This window comes from Macaca fascicularis, chromosome 12 (assembly GCF_037993035.2).
Source record: "Macaca fascicularis isolate 582-1 chromosome 12, T2T-MFA8v1.1".
NCBI classification, from domain to species: domain Eukaryota; kingdom Metazoa; phylum Chordata; class Mammalia; order Primates; family Cercopithecidae; genus Macaca; species Macaca fascicularis.
Window position 1 is genome coordinate 126,272,216 of NC_088386.1, and position 18,263 is coordinate 126,290,478.

The 18,263-nt window shown below is 35.9% G+C and overlaps 1 protein-coding gene across 8 annotated transcripts in view; it reads left to right on the plus strand.

Annotated features, from left to right (window-relative positions):
* The window catches only part of SP140L (SP140 nuclear body protein like), a 65,306-nt gene that overhangs the window by 2,636 nt on the left and 44,407 nt on the right, over window positions 1–18,263 (plus strand). For 3 of the 8 annotated variants that reach the window (XR_012421549.1, XM_074010438.1, XM_074010437.1), the window contains one exon: window positions 6,864–7,167. The exons of the other annotated variants lie outside the window; for them this stretch is intronic. Coding sequence is in view for 2 of the 3 variants with exons in the window: in XM_074010438.1 (XP_073866539.1) it covers window positions 7,157–7,167 (11 nt within the window). In the remaining variant the exon portion in view is untranslated. The remainder of the gene's footprint in view (window positions 1–6,863; window positions 7,168–18,263) is intronic. 8 annotated transcript variants of the gene reach the window in all.

Below are 18,263 nucleotides of genomic sequence, written 5' to 3' on the forward strand. Positions count from 1 at the left end.
ATGAGGAGGGATCTTAATTTGTTTCTATAGCTCTGCAAGCTCCCCTGTATTCCACATTTTGTTAATTTCTCATTCAATCTTCATGGTTTTGCTTTATTTAGGTTTTTGTGCACTGTTAAGAACTTTGGGATATTCTTATTAGCATCTTTGAGATATTCTTCCAGACTGATTCTATCTGATCTTGTGTTCCATGTGCCTGCTGTGGCTTTACAGCGCCTCTGGGCAGGCTTGACCAGAGCAGCTCACCCTAAATATTCCATTTGCTCAGTCATAATCTGGGAGAGTCACTTTTTAATTTTTTTTCAGGGTTCCTATTTTGTCTGAGACCAAATTGTTTTTGTCTGAGCTGCAGTTTGAAGACTCTGTTTTTATTCTTATCAATTTTTCTGATGACACCATTAATTATATTATCCTTTTCCCCACTTACTGTGAACCAAGTGGCCATAGAGGCAGGGTGTGTTTCTGTGTTCTCTTTTCTCTGCCCCTGGCCTGTGAGAGCCTCTCCTTATGCCAGTACCAACCACACTGCCATAGCGATGGAGGCTTCCCAGGAACTCTTGACATCTGACAGGGCAAAATCTCTTCCTCTTCCTCCAAAAGTCTTAAACTTTGGGTTCCCAAATTAGCCTGTCAAAATCTTGGCATTTTGTGTGGAATTGCACTGACTCTATAGATCAGTTCGAAGAGAGCCGGCATATTTACAATATTATGGCTTCCGTTCTCATGAATATGCCTCAAGTATAAGATTAATTTAGAAATATTTTCTATTAAAATATATTTTTTCTCTTTGAATGTTTTGTACTTCTGCTAGATATTTGATATCTTTATGCCATTATTAACTATAGTAGTCCTCCTTTATGCACGGTTTCACTTTCTGAGATTTCAGTTAGTCATAGTCGACCATGGTCCAAAAACATTAAATGGAAAATTCCAGAAATATCCAGAAATAAACAATTCATGAATTTTAAGTTACTTGCTGTTCTGAGTAGTGTGATGAAATCTCATGCTGTCCCTCTCCATCATGCCCAGAATGCAAACTATCCCTTTATCTAGCGTATCCACAATCCACAATGTGGACACCACCAGTCCATGAATCACTGAGTAGCCATCCTGGTAATTGGATCGGCTGTCATGGTATCACAGTGCTTGTGTTCAGAGAACTCTGATTTTAGTCAATAATGGCCCCAAAGCACATGAGGACTGATGCTGGCAATTCAGATATGCCAAAGAGAAGCCGTCAAGTGCTTCCTTTAAGTGAAAATGTGAAATTTCCTGAAAGAAAAAAAAATCACATGCTAAGGTTGCTAATATCTACAGTACAATATTTTGAGAGAGAGAAAGAGACCACATTTACATAAATTTTATTACAGTATATTGTTATAGTTCTACTTTATTATTAAATATTATTTTTAATCTCTTATTGTGCCTCATTTATGTATAGATGGGGGAAAACATAGTATATACAGAGTTTGGTACTATCTGCAGTTTCAGGCATCCACTGGGGATCTTGGAAGCATCCCCTGTGGATAAAAGGGAACGAGGGTACTAAATTCTCTCTTACATATACATTTGTATAGGTGACCCATGTTCTAATCCATGGTTATATTTTTTATTCTTGTTTTAATACTGAACTGTTTTAGTTGCTGTGATTTTCTAGGTAGTGTTCTATAACCTGTCTTGCTGGGATCCAACTGAGAGACACTAAATGAATAGATAAATTTAACAAGAATTTACATTTTTAAAAATTTCCAATGATCCTAGCTAGAAACACAGTATATCTCTCCACTTATTTATAATTTTTTGAACTTCGGTCCTTATTGGGTCACTTTAGTGCTAGGCATTTTAAAATTATATTTGTAATCAGGAACTCGTTTCCCTTTTACATTTTCTAGTTATTTCTTACGGGCACAGGGGAAATCTATTTGTTTTAGTTTGATGACCTTGTGCAAGCAGACTTTCCAAGTGGTCTTCTCCCTCCTATTATTGTCTTGTATTTTCCGGTGAAATAATCACATCTTCAAAATAGCAGCTTTGTCTGCTCTTTTTCAGAATTTATGCCTGTATATTTTTCTTTATCTTACTTTTTTTTCTTTCTTTTTTCCTTAGTATATTAGGCAGGATTGTCAGTTTAATACTGAATGGTAACACAAAAATGAGCATTCTAGTTTTGTTCCAGTGCTCGAGGAACACTTACAATGTTTAACTTGAGACTTTCTGACAGATGCCTTTTATCAAGTTAAGGACATTATCTGCTCTGGTTTACTAAAGTTATTTTTTTTAAATCAAGACCATGTATAGGATATTTATCAAAATGCTTGCCAAAGAATCTTTGAGGCAATCATATCATTTTACTTCTATTAATTTTGATAATTTTTCCAAAGTAAAGCATGCATAAAGAGATTAAAATATCAAACAGTCAACAAGACCTTAAAAAACAGAAGTAGCTCTTTTGGCCATCTTCCCCAGTCTGTGTTCAGTTTCCCAGATGGATTATCTTTAACCTTTTAGCTCTTCCTTCTGTACTTATTTCTGTAGTTTGAAATGACGTGCAGATACAGCTCTTTGTAATTTTTCAAGTTCCAGTCATTAATCTGTTCACATAATAGGACAGAAGATGAAAATTTCTCCCCTAACACTCTTTTTCATTCTCCTGTTCACATAATAAGGCATAAGATGAAGACTTCTCCCCTGACACTCTTTTTCATTCCCCATCCATTCTCGTAATACATCACAGTTTGAGGTTCATCAGTAATCAGTGTTATCATTATGATAGTTATTTAAATGATGTTCATAACCAAGTCATACACTATGTTATGATCACATTTCCTTTCCTGTGCAACATCTTTCCCAAAAATAACTATTGCCCTCTTACATATTTGCTTGGATTTTGTGTGCCTTCTTTATGAATTCTTCCCAGGCACCCTGCAGAATTTTAAAATTCTTCTCAAGACAGTGAGGCACATTGTGTAATTTATCAATTCCATTTTATTTTCTTGGGAGAGCCCTTCTGGAGCCACCCATTCTCCTGATCCAATTAGCTCTGGTTAGTTTCAGCTTCCAAGACTGACCTTCTGAAGCTTGACATCTCTCCTGTGCTGGGTCTTGTTTTATGGATTACACGTATCTTCTTTCTTGCTTTACTATCTCATTTTGGCTTACCACATTATCCAGTAGCCTCCTGACTAAGAGTTCATAGAAGGTATATATCTTAAGATCATTCATATCTGGAAAAAAAATGTATTCTTAAACCTCACAACTGTATGAAAATTTGGTAAGTCTAAAGGTATAGTTTGGAAATTAATTTGGTTAACTGCCTTGCAGTTTTCAGCATTGCTAATAAGAAGTCGGATGCCATTCTGATTTTTTTTTTTTTTTTGACGGAGTCTCACTCTGTTGCCAGCCTGGAGTGCAGTGACACTATCTCAGCTCACTGCAACCTCCACCTCCCAGGTTCAAGTGATTCTCCTGCCTCAGCCTCCCAAGTAGCTGGGACTGTAGGCATCTGCCACCACGTCCGGCTAATTTTTTGTATTTTTAGTAGAGACAGGGTTTCACCGTGTTTGCCAGGAAGGTCTCGATCTCTTGACCTCATGATCCACCCTCCTCGCCCTCTCAAAGTGCTAGGATTACAGACATGAACCACCGCGCCCGACCCCCATTCTGATTCTTGATCCTGTCTTTCTATGTCACCTGTTTTGCCTCTCTGAAACTTTCTGGCTCTTCTCTTTAATCTTTTGATTCTAAATTCTCATGATGGTTTGCCTTGATGTGGCTGTTGTGCTTAGTTCTCCAGGGCCCTTTCAAATGGAGAACAGTTTATTTCAATTCTCATCATTTTGCTTGTGATATTATTTAATTGTTTTCTCCCTTCTGCCTTGTCTCTCTCTTTTATGGTTTGGAATTCCTGTTCGTTGGATATTAGGTTTCCTAGGTTGATCCTCTAGAGACTTCTTGTTTTTTTTCCTTGACAATCTTGTATGTCTTCTTCTTTTGAATCTACCTTCTATGACATTTTCTTAGGACCTTCATTTCTACTAGTGATTTAAAAATTTCTGCCATCATATTTTTAATTTCCGAAAGCCCTTTTAAAAAGTTGTTTCTCATTTATAGCATCTTGTTGTTGTTGTTTCAAGAAATCCAATATTTTCTCTCTACTAATGAGGATGATGATTTTTAGAATTGCATCTGTTTCTTCCAAGTTTCTTTCCCCTGCTCCTGCTCCATTATTTGCTTGTTCTGAAAGAATTCATCAAGTGTCTATTAAGTGTCCATTCACATTTTGGAACGAGACACTAGAAATCTGATTAGAAGCTATGTGTAAGGAATGCCTCTCATTGACTGTGTCCCATTTTGATTTTCATCTCCCAATTTATCTTCTGAAGGAACAGTGCCTCTAATTCCTAACCACTTCCAGAGTTCAAAAGCATACATGGGCTTACTCCTTGTCAGCATTTCCTCAGCAAAGAATCTGGTATTTATTCTTTCACTTTGTGAAATTAGCTGCCATGTATGCACCTATCTTCTGAAATGTTTGGTTATCTCTTATTTGATGTCCTTTTCCTCCCCTGTTCCCTGGTTCTTGTTGCTTTTCTGTCTGTAACTCTCTATTACAGGTGGTTTCACGGGATTTCACAAGGAACAAAGATGAATGCAGGTGTGTTCAACCCGCCAGGCTTAATGAAATACATAGATCAATTCCCTAATGTGATTTGTCCTGGAATTCCTGAGATAACACCTACGGGGTCATGTCACATGATTTTTTCATCCATTCCTGTGTTGGATTTACATTTATTTTATTGTGGGATTTTACCTTATGTGTTTTTAAGCAGCAGTTTTTATTTTATATTTGTCTGACGTTGGTATCGAAACTATAACAGCCTTATGAAATAATTGAGAGTGATTAAATTTATATGTATATATGAATAGTTTGTTTACTACAGACATTACCTGTTCCTTGAAGGATTGCTAAAAATTGTCCATTAAATGGTTTGAAACCTATGTCTGTGTGTAGGTGTGGGGGGAATGTAGTTTAGGGTAGGTCTGTAAGCGTATTATGCATTTCTTCTATTATTTTTAGTTCTTATGCTGACCTTTGAGGCAGTTTTTATCATTTATATTGTCCTAAAACATAACATTTTCCCTAGATTCTCTTATTTATTGGTAGAAAGTTGTGTTGGAACTTCTTTTATAAAGTTTTAATTCTTTCCTTCTCTGAAGACATATCATTTATTAAACTCCTACCATTGTTTATGATTGTCTTTTCCTTTGTTCTTTTGATCAGTCTTTCCATTTTGTTGGTCTTTTCAATGAACCACTTTTTGATTTTATTGATCCATTACTTTTATTTTTTGCTTGAGGTATAATTAAATCTTGCTTAACCTTTTTATATTTTTCTATATATTTTCTTTCCTAATTCTTTACTTCAACTTTGTTGAGGGGATTACCTTGTGTTCTGTTTCTGATACCTGGCTTTAAAACTTAATTTACTTGTCAGTGTTTCTTATTTTCTAATAAATGCATTTTAGGCCACGGATGTTCACCTCTGTGCCACTTTGGAAACATTTGGCTTTTATAATGAATAATGTTTTCATTGGAGTTTATTTCTTAGCCATTTGTTATTTTGATTTTGATTTCCTGGTTAACCTAAGAAGTGTTTGGAAGCAGTTTTTAAAATTTCTCAATGGAGCGAGTTGGGGAAGTCGTCCTCTGTCCTTTGGTTGTTAACTCTGATCCTATCACATTGTGGTTAGAAAATGTGTTTTTTAGAATTTCCATTTGTGAGAGTCTGTTGTTTCTTTTGTGGCCTAGTGCATAGTCAGTTTTGAGGCTTTGCCACATTTGAAAGGCAATATAATGTAATGATTAAGAGTGTATTGACTAATGCCATATGGGAGAGTTAGTAGAGGAGGGGGGAGGATCGATCGACACTAGGATGATTGGAGAGGGGTGATGTGAAGTCCAGCTCTGCCACTGCATAGATATGGAGGTGGGGCAAGCCTTGTTTCTTCCCTACAAAACGATGGTATCAATAATGGTGTTACCAGTGGGCTGATACAGGTTCTTGTCTTCACCCCAGAAAAAAAATTTGAAGGCCAGACCAAACTGAAATTACATAAGATTTATCACAGAGTGAAAGTAAGTGCATACTCAAGAGAGGATTGTGAGTGTGCTCAAAAGAATGAGCTGCACCCAACATTGCCAGGACTCACATACTATACAGATAAGCATAATGAAGGTGTGGAATATTCCATCATAAGGGGAGGGATTTTCTGGGAAATGGGCAGGCAGTTCCCAGAATTGGATTACCACTTTTTTCTTTACTAAATGTGGTTAATCCAGAATTGCCATGGCATCAGATGCATGATGGGATTGGGAGGTTTCCCCATGGAAGTTTTATGGTAATAGGGGCATAATGCAGTCAAGATTATTTTATAATAACCCAGAATGCTCATTATTTTATTCAAATATTTTACTTGATTTAATTTTGGCTTACTGGACTTGTCAACTTCTAACAGAGATGACTTAACTTTTTTTTACTACAATTGGGAGTTTTTCAGTTTTCCTATATCACTGTCAGACTTTCCTTTCAATATTTTAAAGCAATTTTCTTATAGATCATGACTTCTACTACATAGACTGGTAGAATATACCTTTTATCAGTATGAAATAACCTTCTGTGCCATTTGTATTACTTTTCAGTCTAAATTCTATTTGTTTCTGATGTCAGTTTTGCCACAGAGCTCTCTTTTATTTTGCATTTGCCTGGTATGTTGTATTAGTCTGTTCTTGCACTGCTCTACAGAAACACCTGAGACTAGGTAATTTATAAAGAAAAGAGGTTTAATTGGCTCATGGTTTCACAGGCTGTACAGGAAGCATAATGCTGGCATCTGCTTGGCTTCTGGGGAGACCTTGGGAATCTTACAATCATGGCTGGCAGAAGATGAAGGGGGAGCAGACACGTCTTACACGGCAGGAGCAAGAGCAAGATGGGGGGTGCTACACTCTTTTAAACAAGCAGCAAGAATTGCAAGAACTCACTCAGTATCAGGAGAACAGCACCAAGTGGATGGTGCTAAACCATTCATGAGAAACACCTCCATGATCCAATGACCTCCACCAGACCTCACTCCCACATTTGAGATTACAATGCAACATGAGATTTGGGTGAGGACACAGATCCAAACCATATCGTATGTCTTCTAATTCCTTCATTTTTAATCTTATTGAGTTGTTTTATTTTTCATGTGTTGTTTTATTTTTCATGAGTTGTTTTATTTTTCATATTTTTCATATAGCTGAATTCTGTTCATTCAATTTAGGTATCTCTATGTTTTATGAATCACTTTTATTTTATTAGCATTTATTTTTATCACCACTCTGTATATATTCTTGCTATCTTATTTTTTAATGAATATTTATAAGAATTTCTATTTTTTTCTGTCATCTTTCTTGCCTGTCTTTGGATTGATTGCTTTTCCTTTGATCCATATTTTTTCCTCCAATACATCCTTTTTTTTGGTTAAAAGTTAATTTTTAGTGAACAATTAAAAGACTGTTGTTCTATGAATGTCTGGAGTCACTTAGTATCTTTTCCTAAACTAAAAACTGTAACTTGATTTTATTTCCCTCCTCCCTCATCCTATCCCATCCATAAACTTTTTGAGTCCTTGTAGTCTAAAAATATCTTTATTTCACTTTCATACTTGGGTGAGTACTTGGGAAGGTTCAAAATGAGTTTTCATTTAAAAATTTGGCCATTTTTCTTCATTGTATTCTTGCATTCAGCGACCTTTATGAAAATTCCAACTTTAATCAGGTTTTCATTCCTTTGTGGTTAAGCTGCTTTTACTTTCTAAAATCTTTATGATTTATTATTTTGGTACTTGATGTGCTAGATTTTGGTGAAAATATATCTAGGTAAAAGTGTTAAATATTCACTCTCTACACTGACAAGCTTTTTAAAAAAATGCATGTAAGACTGTTTACTTATTTATTTATGGGGGTGTGGAGAATGTACATATTTCAGTTAAAATCGTAACTGAAGCTTAAGAACACATTTGTCACCCTGCAGAAATCATCTAAATGTGTAAATATAATCAATACTTTAGGAACACAGAACATGATATAAATTGCTTGAATGAAAAAATTACCTAAAGTGAAAATATTTAGTTGTGATTACATTTTTCTTTTCTTTTGTTCAATGATACTGAGTTATAGTTGACAAATTGTATAAATTTAAGGTGTACAACATGATGATTTCATATATGTTTATATTGTGAAATAATTACCACAATCAAGTTAGTTAAAATATTCATCTCACAGAGTTACGATTGTGTGTGTGATAATGTTTAAGATCTACTCTCTTAGCAAATTTCAATTGTATATTACATTATTGTTAACTATGGTCCCTATACTACACATTAAAATACCAAGAAATTTTATAACAGAAATTTTGTGCCCTTTGACCAGTATTTCCCCATTCTTCCCAGCCCATGGCAATTGCCATTTGACTGTCTGTTTCTATGATTCTACCTTTTTAGATTTCATAATATATATAATATAAATGTAATATATATATTTATATATATAAAATTTTTAGAGTCTCACTCTATGGCTCAGGCTGGAGTGCAGTGGTGTGATCTTGGCTCACTGCAACCTCCACCTCCTGGATTCAAGTGATTCTCCTGCCTCAGCCTCCTGAGTAGCTGGGATTACAGGCACGGGCCACTACACCCAGCTAATTTTTGTATTTTTAGTAGAGACAGGGTTTCACCGTGTTAGCCAACCTGGTCTCGAGCTCCTGACCTCAAGTGATCCGCCAGTCTTGGCCTCCCAAAGTGCTGGGATTACAGGTGTGAGTCACCATGCCTAGCCTCCATAATCTAAATCTAAGACTAATAGAGTCTTATAAAGTTTCTATGTATAAGATCATGTCATCTGAAAACAGAGACAATTTTACTTCTTCCTTTCTGATGTGGATACCTTTAAATTCTTTTTCTTGCCCCATTAATCTGCCTAGGACTTTCAGTACTGTGTTGAATAGAAATGGCAAGAGTGGTCATTGCTGTCTTGTTCTTCATCTTAGAAAAAAAGCTTTCAGCTTTTTATTATTGACTATGATATTAACCATGGGCTTGTCATACATGGCCTTTATTGTGTTGAGGTATATATCATTTATACCCAATTTGTCAAAGTTTTCTTTATCATGAAATGATGCTGAAGTTTTCAAATGCTTTTTCTGTATTTATTAAAATGTTCATATAATTTTCTTCCTGCATTCTGTTAATGTTGAATATCACATTTATTGATTTACATGTTGCATTATCCTTGCATCTCAGGGATAAATCCCACTTGATCATAGTGAGTGATCATTTTAGTGCATTGTTAAATTTGGTTTGGTTTGGTTGTATTTTGTTGAGAATTTTTGTTTCTATGTATATTAGAGATATTGGCCTGTAAATTTCTTTTCTTATAGTGCCCTAATCTTAGGTATTAAGGCAATGCTCACAAAATGAGTTTGGAAGTGTTCCCTGCTCTTCATTTGTTTTGGAAGAATTTGTATTAATTTATTCTTAAATGTTTGGTAGAGTTCACCAGCATAGCCATCTGGTCCTGGGTTTTTCTTTAGTGGAAAGGTTTTTTTCCTACTTATTCAATCAGTTTACTTATTATTGATCTCTTCAGATTATCTGTTTTTTCATGATTCAGACTTGGTAGGTTTTACTTCTGATTATGTGATCAATTTTTCACTGCTGTGTGGTGATAGGAAGAATGTGTATTCTGTTGTTTTTGAGTGGAGAGTTCTGTAGGTATCTATCAGGTCTACTTGATCCAGAGCTGAATCAGGCCCTGAATATCTTTGTTTATTTTCTGACTCAGTGATGTGTCTAATACTGTCAGTGGGGTGTTGAAGTCTCCCACTATTACTGTGTCAGAGTCTAAGTCTCTTTGTAGGTTTCTAAGAACTTGCATTATGAATCTGGGTGCTCCTGTATTGGGTGCATGTATATTTCAGATAGTTAGCTCTTCTTGTTGAATTGCACCCTTTACCATTATGTAATGTTGTAAGAAAAAACATACCATTGCTGTAAGAAAAGACACTTGATATGATTTTAGTCTTCTTGAATTTGTTAAGACTTCTTTTGTGGCCTAACATATGTACACTTGAGTAGAATGCGTATTCTGCTGCTTTTCAATGAAATGTTCTGTATATATCTTTTAGGTCCACTTGATCTAAAGTCTGGTTCGAGATCAAAATCCCTATGATTTTCTGTCTGATTGATCTGTCATTGTTAAGGGTGAAGTATTAAAGTTCTTTACTATTATTGTATTGCTGTTTCTTTCTCTTTTCAGATTGGTTAGTATTTGCTTTAGCTATTTAGGTGTTCCAATGCTATATGTCAAAATATTTATAAATGTTATATCCTCTTGATGAATGGGCCCCTTTATCCTTATATATTGACCTTCTTTGTCTTATGTGGCCACTTTTTACTTAATGTGTGTTTTGCCTAACATAAAGATAGTTATCACTGCTTTCTTTTGGTCACTTTTTGCATTGAATATCTTTTCCATACCTTCACCTTCAGCCTACATGTATTCTTAAATCTACAATGAATCTCTTACATGCAGAAAATTGTTGGATTTTGTGGGGTTTTCATAATCCATTCAGGCACTCTATTTCTTTTGATTGAAGAATTTAATCCATTTATTGATAGGTAAGAACTTACTATTGCTGTTTTGTTATTTGTGTTCTGGCTGTTTTGTAGTTCTTTTTTTTTTTTTTTTCCTTTCTTTTTTCCTTGTGGCACTCCTTTGTGATTTGATGAATTTTAAAGTGATATGCTTTGACTCCTTTCTCTTAATTTTATTTCTTTACTGCAGGTTTCTCCTTTGTGGTTACTATGAAGCTTACATAAAATATCTTATAGCTATATCATCTGATTTCAAGCTAACAACTTTAACCACATATAAAACTCTACACTTTTGTTTCTCTCCTCCTTCACATTTTAATTGATTAATGTTACAATTTACATATATTTTATATTGGGTATCTAAAACCAAATTACTACAGTTATATTTATTTAAATATGTTTGATTTTTAATTTTTAAGCTAGAATTGAAAGTGATTTATGCACAATCATTACAATATAAGAGATTTCTGATTTTAACTAAATATTTACCTTTACTGGTGAGTTTTTTATATTTATATATTGTTATGTTGTTAACTAATATCATCTCATTGCAGCTTGAAGAACTAGAACTCACTTTAGCATTTCTTGTAAGACAAGTCTACTGATGATGAACTCCTTCAACTTTTGTTTTTTTGGAAAAACCTTTATCACATCTTCATTTAAGATAGACAGATTTACCAAGTATAACACTCTAGGTTGGCAGGTTTTTTTTCTTTCAATATTTTGAATGTGTCACCCTAATCCCTCCTGGGCTGAGAAGAGGAGGTTTCCACTGAAAAATTTACTGTTAGTCTTATGAGGGCTCTGTTTTATGTGATAAGTTATGCTTTCCTTGCTTTCAAAATTATCTCTTTGTCTTTTGATAATTTAATTATAATACTTATTGGTGTAGAATTGTATTGTTAAACCTGTTTGGGGAACTTTAGACCTCATGAACCTAAATGTCTATTTTTCTCCTCAAATTTGGGAAGTTTTTAGTCATTACTTCATGAAATTGACTTTCTGCTCATTTTTCTCTCTCTCTTCTTCTGTAATTTCCATAGTTTGTATGTTGTTTCACTTGATGGTGTCCCATAAATGCAATAGGCTTTTTTCACTCATTTTCATTCTTTGTTCTTTTTGCTCCTCTAAGTAGATAATTTCAAATGAACTCTCTTTCAGTTCACTGATTCTTTCTTCTGCTTAAGTAAGCTGTTGGAATTTTCTGTTAGATTGTTCAGTTCAGTCATTGTATTTTTCAGATCTAGGATTTCTGTGTTTTTTTTGTTGTTAATGGTTCCTATTTTTTATTGGCATTATATTTTGTTTATATATGTTTTCTGATTTTGTTGAGTTGTCCATCTGTGTTTTCTTGTAGTTCACTGAACTTTTTAAAGAGGATTATTCTGAATGTCAGTTAGCTCATAGACTTTCATTTCTTTAGAGTCAGTTATTACAGCTTATTAATTTCTTTTAGGGGTTTTATTTTGGCTGATTTCTTATGATCCTTGTATCCTCACATTAGTGTCTGTACATTTGAGGAAGCACTAACCTCTTCCAGCCTTTATAGGTTTGCTTTGGCATGGAAAGTCCTTTAATAGTATACCCTGGAGTTCTGGACAGGTCAGCTGGTAGCATCCATGAATAGGCACAGTTTGCTTTTGGGATCTCTAGTTGCGCAGGATTATTGCCTGTTCTCTGGTGTTTGCTGGGGACGCTGGCTGGCCTGTATGGTTTGTTGAGTGTTTCGGTTAGACTCTTTTGTTGGGCAGGGCTACTGGCTGGCCTGTGAGATTTAACAAGGCCTCAAGCTACTGTTCAATGGGACCACAGGCTAGGCTCTGTGATTAGACAGGGTTGCAGGCTGTGTTTTGCAGTTGGGTTGAGTCACTGTCTGAGTTCTCCTCCAGAGCAGAACCACTGGTTGTGCTTCAATATCAATCAGTGTTGTTATCAGGTGCCTGGGTTTGGTGGGGCCACAGGCTATGCCCCACAATTAGGTGCTTGCGGCAAGCTGGGCTCTTCTGTCAGATGGGATCATTCTTTGGAATTCCTGGTTAGGCAGAGCTGCAGGCCGCACCCCATAGTTTGGCAGCATCACCGGCTGAGCTGTGTGATTAAGTGGGGCCATAGGATATGCTCTACAATTGGACAGGGTGACTGGCTATACTCCCTGCCTGGAAATGGCTGCAGACCATAGGCTGGGATTTCTGGTTGGCTGGAGCCACAAAGCTGTGCCCCTCAGTTGGGAGGTGTCCTTGGCTTGGTTTACTGTCCATGCCGGTCATTGGCTGGCTGTTGAGGCTGGGCAGGGTTACTATTTGGGCTTCCTGGTTAGCAAGGCTAGAGGCCATACTCTGTAGTTAGGCAGAGTGGCTGGCTTGATTACCTGCCTGGTCAAGGACATATGTTAGGCTTTGAAGCTGGGCAGAATCTCTTTGGGGGTTCCCTGGTCCAACAAGACAGAAAGCTAAACCCTGTAGCTGGCCTGGATTGCTGACTAGGCACCCAAGCCAGTTAGAATTGCTGACTATGCTCCCTGGCCAAATAAGGTCACCAGCTTGCCTCTGCAGTTGGGCAGAGCTGCTAGCTGAGCTCTCTGCTAGGGTGCAGATGGCAGGAACATAGTTACCAGCATGGTGATCCACGCACTGGCCACTGTGAGCCCTGCCCTCACTTCTTCATTTCTAGTCAAACACAGGTGGTCTAGCCACAGTGATTTCGCCTTTGTTTCCCATGAGACAAGACAGAAGTGGGCCTCCTAAGATGTAGCACAGAATGCTACAGGAGCAGGATGTCCTCCACTGGAGAAACTTTGAGCTCAGGAAAACCCTCTTGATGTGGCGCTTTGCCAGCCTTGGGGAGGAGCAACACAGTCAAAGTGAAACTATAAGATTCAATAATTTAACTGCTAAACATCTACCTAGAAATGAAAACATATATCCACACAATGACTTGAATGCAAATATAGTAACATTATAGTAACAGTAATGTTATAGTTAACTTTCACAAAATCTATCTTACACTGTTTCCAAAAGGCCATTTTATAGCAATATGTAAGGGTTCCAGTTTTTCCACATCTCTGCTAAAACTCATTATTGTATGTGTTTATAGCCATTCCAATGAATGCATATTAGTATTTTGGTGTGGTTTGAATTTGCTTTTCTCTAATGACTAATGATACTGAGCATCTCTTCTTGTCTTTATTATCTTCCATGTGTCTTTTGGAGAAATATCTATTCAAATCATTTGCTCATTTTTAAATTGGGTGATCTTCTTGCTGAGTTGTCAGAATTCTTTACATATTTGAATATAAGTAGTTTACTGAAAATACAATTGGCTAATATTTTCTCCCAGACTGTGGCAATTCTTTTCTTTTTCTTAATAGTATACTTGAAGCACAAAATATTTCAGTTTTGTTAAATTTCAGCTTATCAATTTATTCTTTTAAGGATCATGCTTTTGATGTTGTAGCTAACTCTTCATTTAACCAAAAGTCGCAAAGATTTTTGCCTTTATTTTCTTACAAAAGTCTTACCGTTTTTGCTCTTTTAGAAGATTACTACATAATTTGGGGAACCCAGTGAAAAATAAAAATGGGGGGATCCTTGTTCACAAATTATTAAGGATTTCAGAACAGTGAAAGCAGAACGCTAAACGAAGCACAGAGTTGTTTGTGACTGCACAGGATGCATGCTCATGAAGCCAGTCCTGCTCTTACATTTAGATCCATGATCCATTTTGAGTTGATTCATGTATATGATGTGAGGTAAGGGTCTACATTCGTATTTTTGTACATGTAGTATTTGTTGAAAAGACTATCTTTTCCTCATTTAATTGCCTTGGCACTTTTGTTGAAAATCAATTGCCGAAACCACAAGGATTTATTTCTGCACTCTCAGCTCTGTTTCGTTGATCTTTATATATCTTTATGCCAGTGCAATAACTGTCTTGATATGGGTAGCTTTATAATAAGTGTTGAAATAAGAAAGTATAAATCTTCCAACTTTTTTCTTCTTTTCAGATATTGTTTTGGCTATTCTGGGTTCTTGCAATTCCATATAAATTTTAAGATTAGCTTCTCAATTTCTTCAAAAAAGCCATTTGGGATTTTGACAGGAATCACATTGAGTTTATAGGTCAATTTGGAGAGAATTGCCAGGTTAAATATATTGAGTCTTCCAATCCATGAACATGGGTATCTCTATTTATTTAGATTGTTCATTTGTCTAGTAATGTTTTGTCATTTTCAGTATACAAGTCTTGCATTCTGTTTGTTCAGTTCATTCCCACATGTTTTATTATTTTGCCTACCATTAATTTTGAATTTGAGAACTCAATTTTTGACATTTTCTAAGTTTACTAGTTGGTTGTTTTATAGAAACAATATCATTGAATAAGTTTTGGGGGTGTTAAATATACTTACTCTAGGCTGGGCAGGGTGGCGCATGTCTGTAAACCCAGCACTTTGGGAGGCCGAGGTGGGCAGATCACTCGAGGTCAGGAGTTTGAGATCAGCCTGGCCAACATGGCAAAACCCCGTCTCTACTAAAAGTACAAAAATTAGCCAGGAGTGGTAGCACATGCCTGTAATTCCAGCTACTAGGAAGGCTGAGGCAGGAGAATTGCTTGAACCCGCGGGCAGAGGTTGCAGTGAGCTGAGATCAAGCCACTGCACTCCAGCCTGGGGGACAGAGAGAAACTCCATCTCAAACATAAAATAAAATAAATAGACTTACTCTGAAGTCTTATTCTATTTATTTATTATTTCTCTTTTCTCTGATGTTAACCAAAAAAATGGTAAAAAGACAGATCTGAAGGGACCTGGTTAGAACCCTGAAACTGTCCACTAAGCCAGTGTTAACACCTGGGGCGTAATGGTTCTATGCCTTCCCTAACATTTATTCTGAATTTTATATACAAATGAGAGACTTTTTGTTTAATTTATATAAAAATGGGATCATAATATATTAATCTGAACATGATGTTTTCATTGGATAACAAAACCATTACCTTCAACCTAAATTGCTACAATTAAATAGCTATGTAATATTTCAACAGTGTACATTTATGATAATGCACTCAACCATTCAGCCAAATGGACAATTAGGTTATTTTCAGGTTTAGAGATATGTGTTATTGTTGAGTTGTTGTTGTTGTTGTTTTACTACTAAAAACAATGCTTCAATAAATACTTTTGTATTTATGAGCATGTAGTCAACAAATATTTATTAAACACCTTGTATATATCAGGTACTCAAGAAAAATTAATGGACAAAACAGACACCACTGCCCTTATGGCATACGTATTTTTGGGAGAAGAGAGGCAATGAAGAAGATGATAAACAATAAACAAACAAATGTGTAATTTATTTAATATGTTAGAGAGTGATAAGAGCACGGGAAAAATAAATAGAGGCAGATGAGGGGATTGGGAGTATGGGGGCAGGCTGGGGAATTGTGGTTGTGATTTTTGATAGGTTGGTCAAAGCAAGTCTCATTGAGAAGGTGACAGTGAATCAAGGATCAAAAAGAGACAAGGAAATTAGTTCACGGCATAGATGTATGTATCCATGCTAGGCAGAAGAAACAGCCAATATCAGTTCCCTAAGGCTACAGTATGTCTGGTTAGTTAAGAAACAACAAAGAGGTGAGTGTGACCAGACGGAAGTGATCAAGGGGAGAGGAGAGAAGGTTGGATCATTACAGACCCTTTGAACAGTGTAAGGATCTGGGTTTCACTCTTGAAGAAATGAGGAGCATTGAAAGTTCTGAAGTTCTTGTTTCTATAGGATACATGTTGATCTTTTTATTTATATGGGATAGATTCCAAAATTGGATTTGCTGGGTCAGTCTGCAGTATATTTTAAAATTTAGCGGATGTTGCCGAATCTTTTCTGAAAAGGCTGTAGTAATTCGTGCTCACATCAGTCATGAGTGCCTGTTTCTCTGAATCTTCTCCCACATGGCATAGTGTCACTAATGAAATTGTGTTTGCCAATCTAATGAGTGAGAAATGGTTTCTCATTGATGTTTTAGTTTGAACGTATTCATATGTGTATTGGACATTTTAATTTTCTTTTCTTTAAGCTGCCTGTTCAGGTCCATTTTGGAGAGGTTGTTATTTTTTATTAGTAGACTTTAGTCTTTGCCTATTAATGGCAGATATATTAACCCTTTGTCATACATATTGAAAATGTTTTTCTATACTGTCTTTTATATCTGTATTGCTTTTTAAGAATGTTTAAATCTATTAAGAGAAATCTTCCTTTAACTATTCTTGTCTCAAAGTGTTCTTTATTGACTCAGACATTCTGTCATTTCAATATTTAGTTTATTTTATCCAGGTTTTTTTTTCTTTTTTTTTCGAGACGGAGTCTCACTGTCACCCAGCCCAGAGTGCAGCAGTGTGACCTTGGCTCACTGTAACCCCAACCTCACCAGCTGAAGTGATCCTCCTGCCTCAGTCACTCAAGTAGCTAGATCTACAGGTGCACATCACCACATCCAGCTAATTTTTGTATTTTTTGTAGAGACAGCATTTTGACGTTACCCAGGCTTGTCTTGAACTCCTGATCTCAAGGGATCTGCCCACGCCAGCCTCCCAGAGTGCTGGGACTACAGGCATTAACCACCACACCTGGACTTTATTCAGTTTTAATGGGGTTTCTGGTTGCAAATACACCGTACTTACATAATAATTTCAGAAAAATTGATGCTTTAAAATTATTACTTTTTTTCTAATTGGGAGCATTTTATATATCTCCATTTATTTAGATCTTATTTAATTTTCTTCAATAAAATTTTTATAGTTCCTATACTTTTAAGATGTTTATAAATATATATATGTGTATTTGCTATTGAGTCTGAGTATTTTTTTAACTTATGTTGTTCCAAATAAGAACTAGTAAGTTTTATATATCTATTTTTTATTCATACTCGTTGGTGTATTAGTTCGTTCTCATACTGCTGTAAAAAACTACATGAGACTGGGTAATTTAAAAAGAAAAGAGGTTTAATTGACTCACAGTTCCACAACCTTAACAGAAATCATGACTAGGAGGTCTCAGGAAACTTACAATTACGGTAGAGGGTGAAGGGAAGCAGTCACCTCTTCACAAGTCAAAGCAAGAGAGAGGGAGTGAGAGAGAGCAAGGAAGGAAGTGCCACACTTTTAAATAATCAGATCTCGTGAGAACTCACTCACAATCATGAGAACAGTATGGGAGAAATCCACCTGCATGATCCAATCACCTCCCACCAGGTCCCTTTCCAACACACGGGGATTACAATTTGCCATGAGATTTGGGTAGGGACACAGGGTCAAACCATATCATTTGACAAATTAATTTTCTACTTCTCATGAATTTTATTAGGTCTCTCTCTAGTTTTTCTATGTATATAATTATAGAACATATGATACTGTACCCTATTTTAGTATTTATACTAATTGTTTTATTTTCATAGCCTATCATATTAACTAAAGCTTCCAAAATATGCATATGTGTATGTGTGTATATATATATTTGTATACACACATACACACACACACATATATATGTGTGTGTATATGTATAATGGTGGTAATAG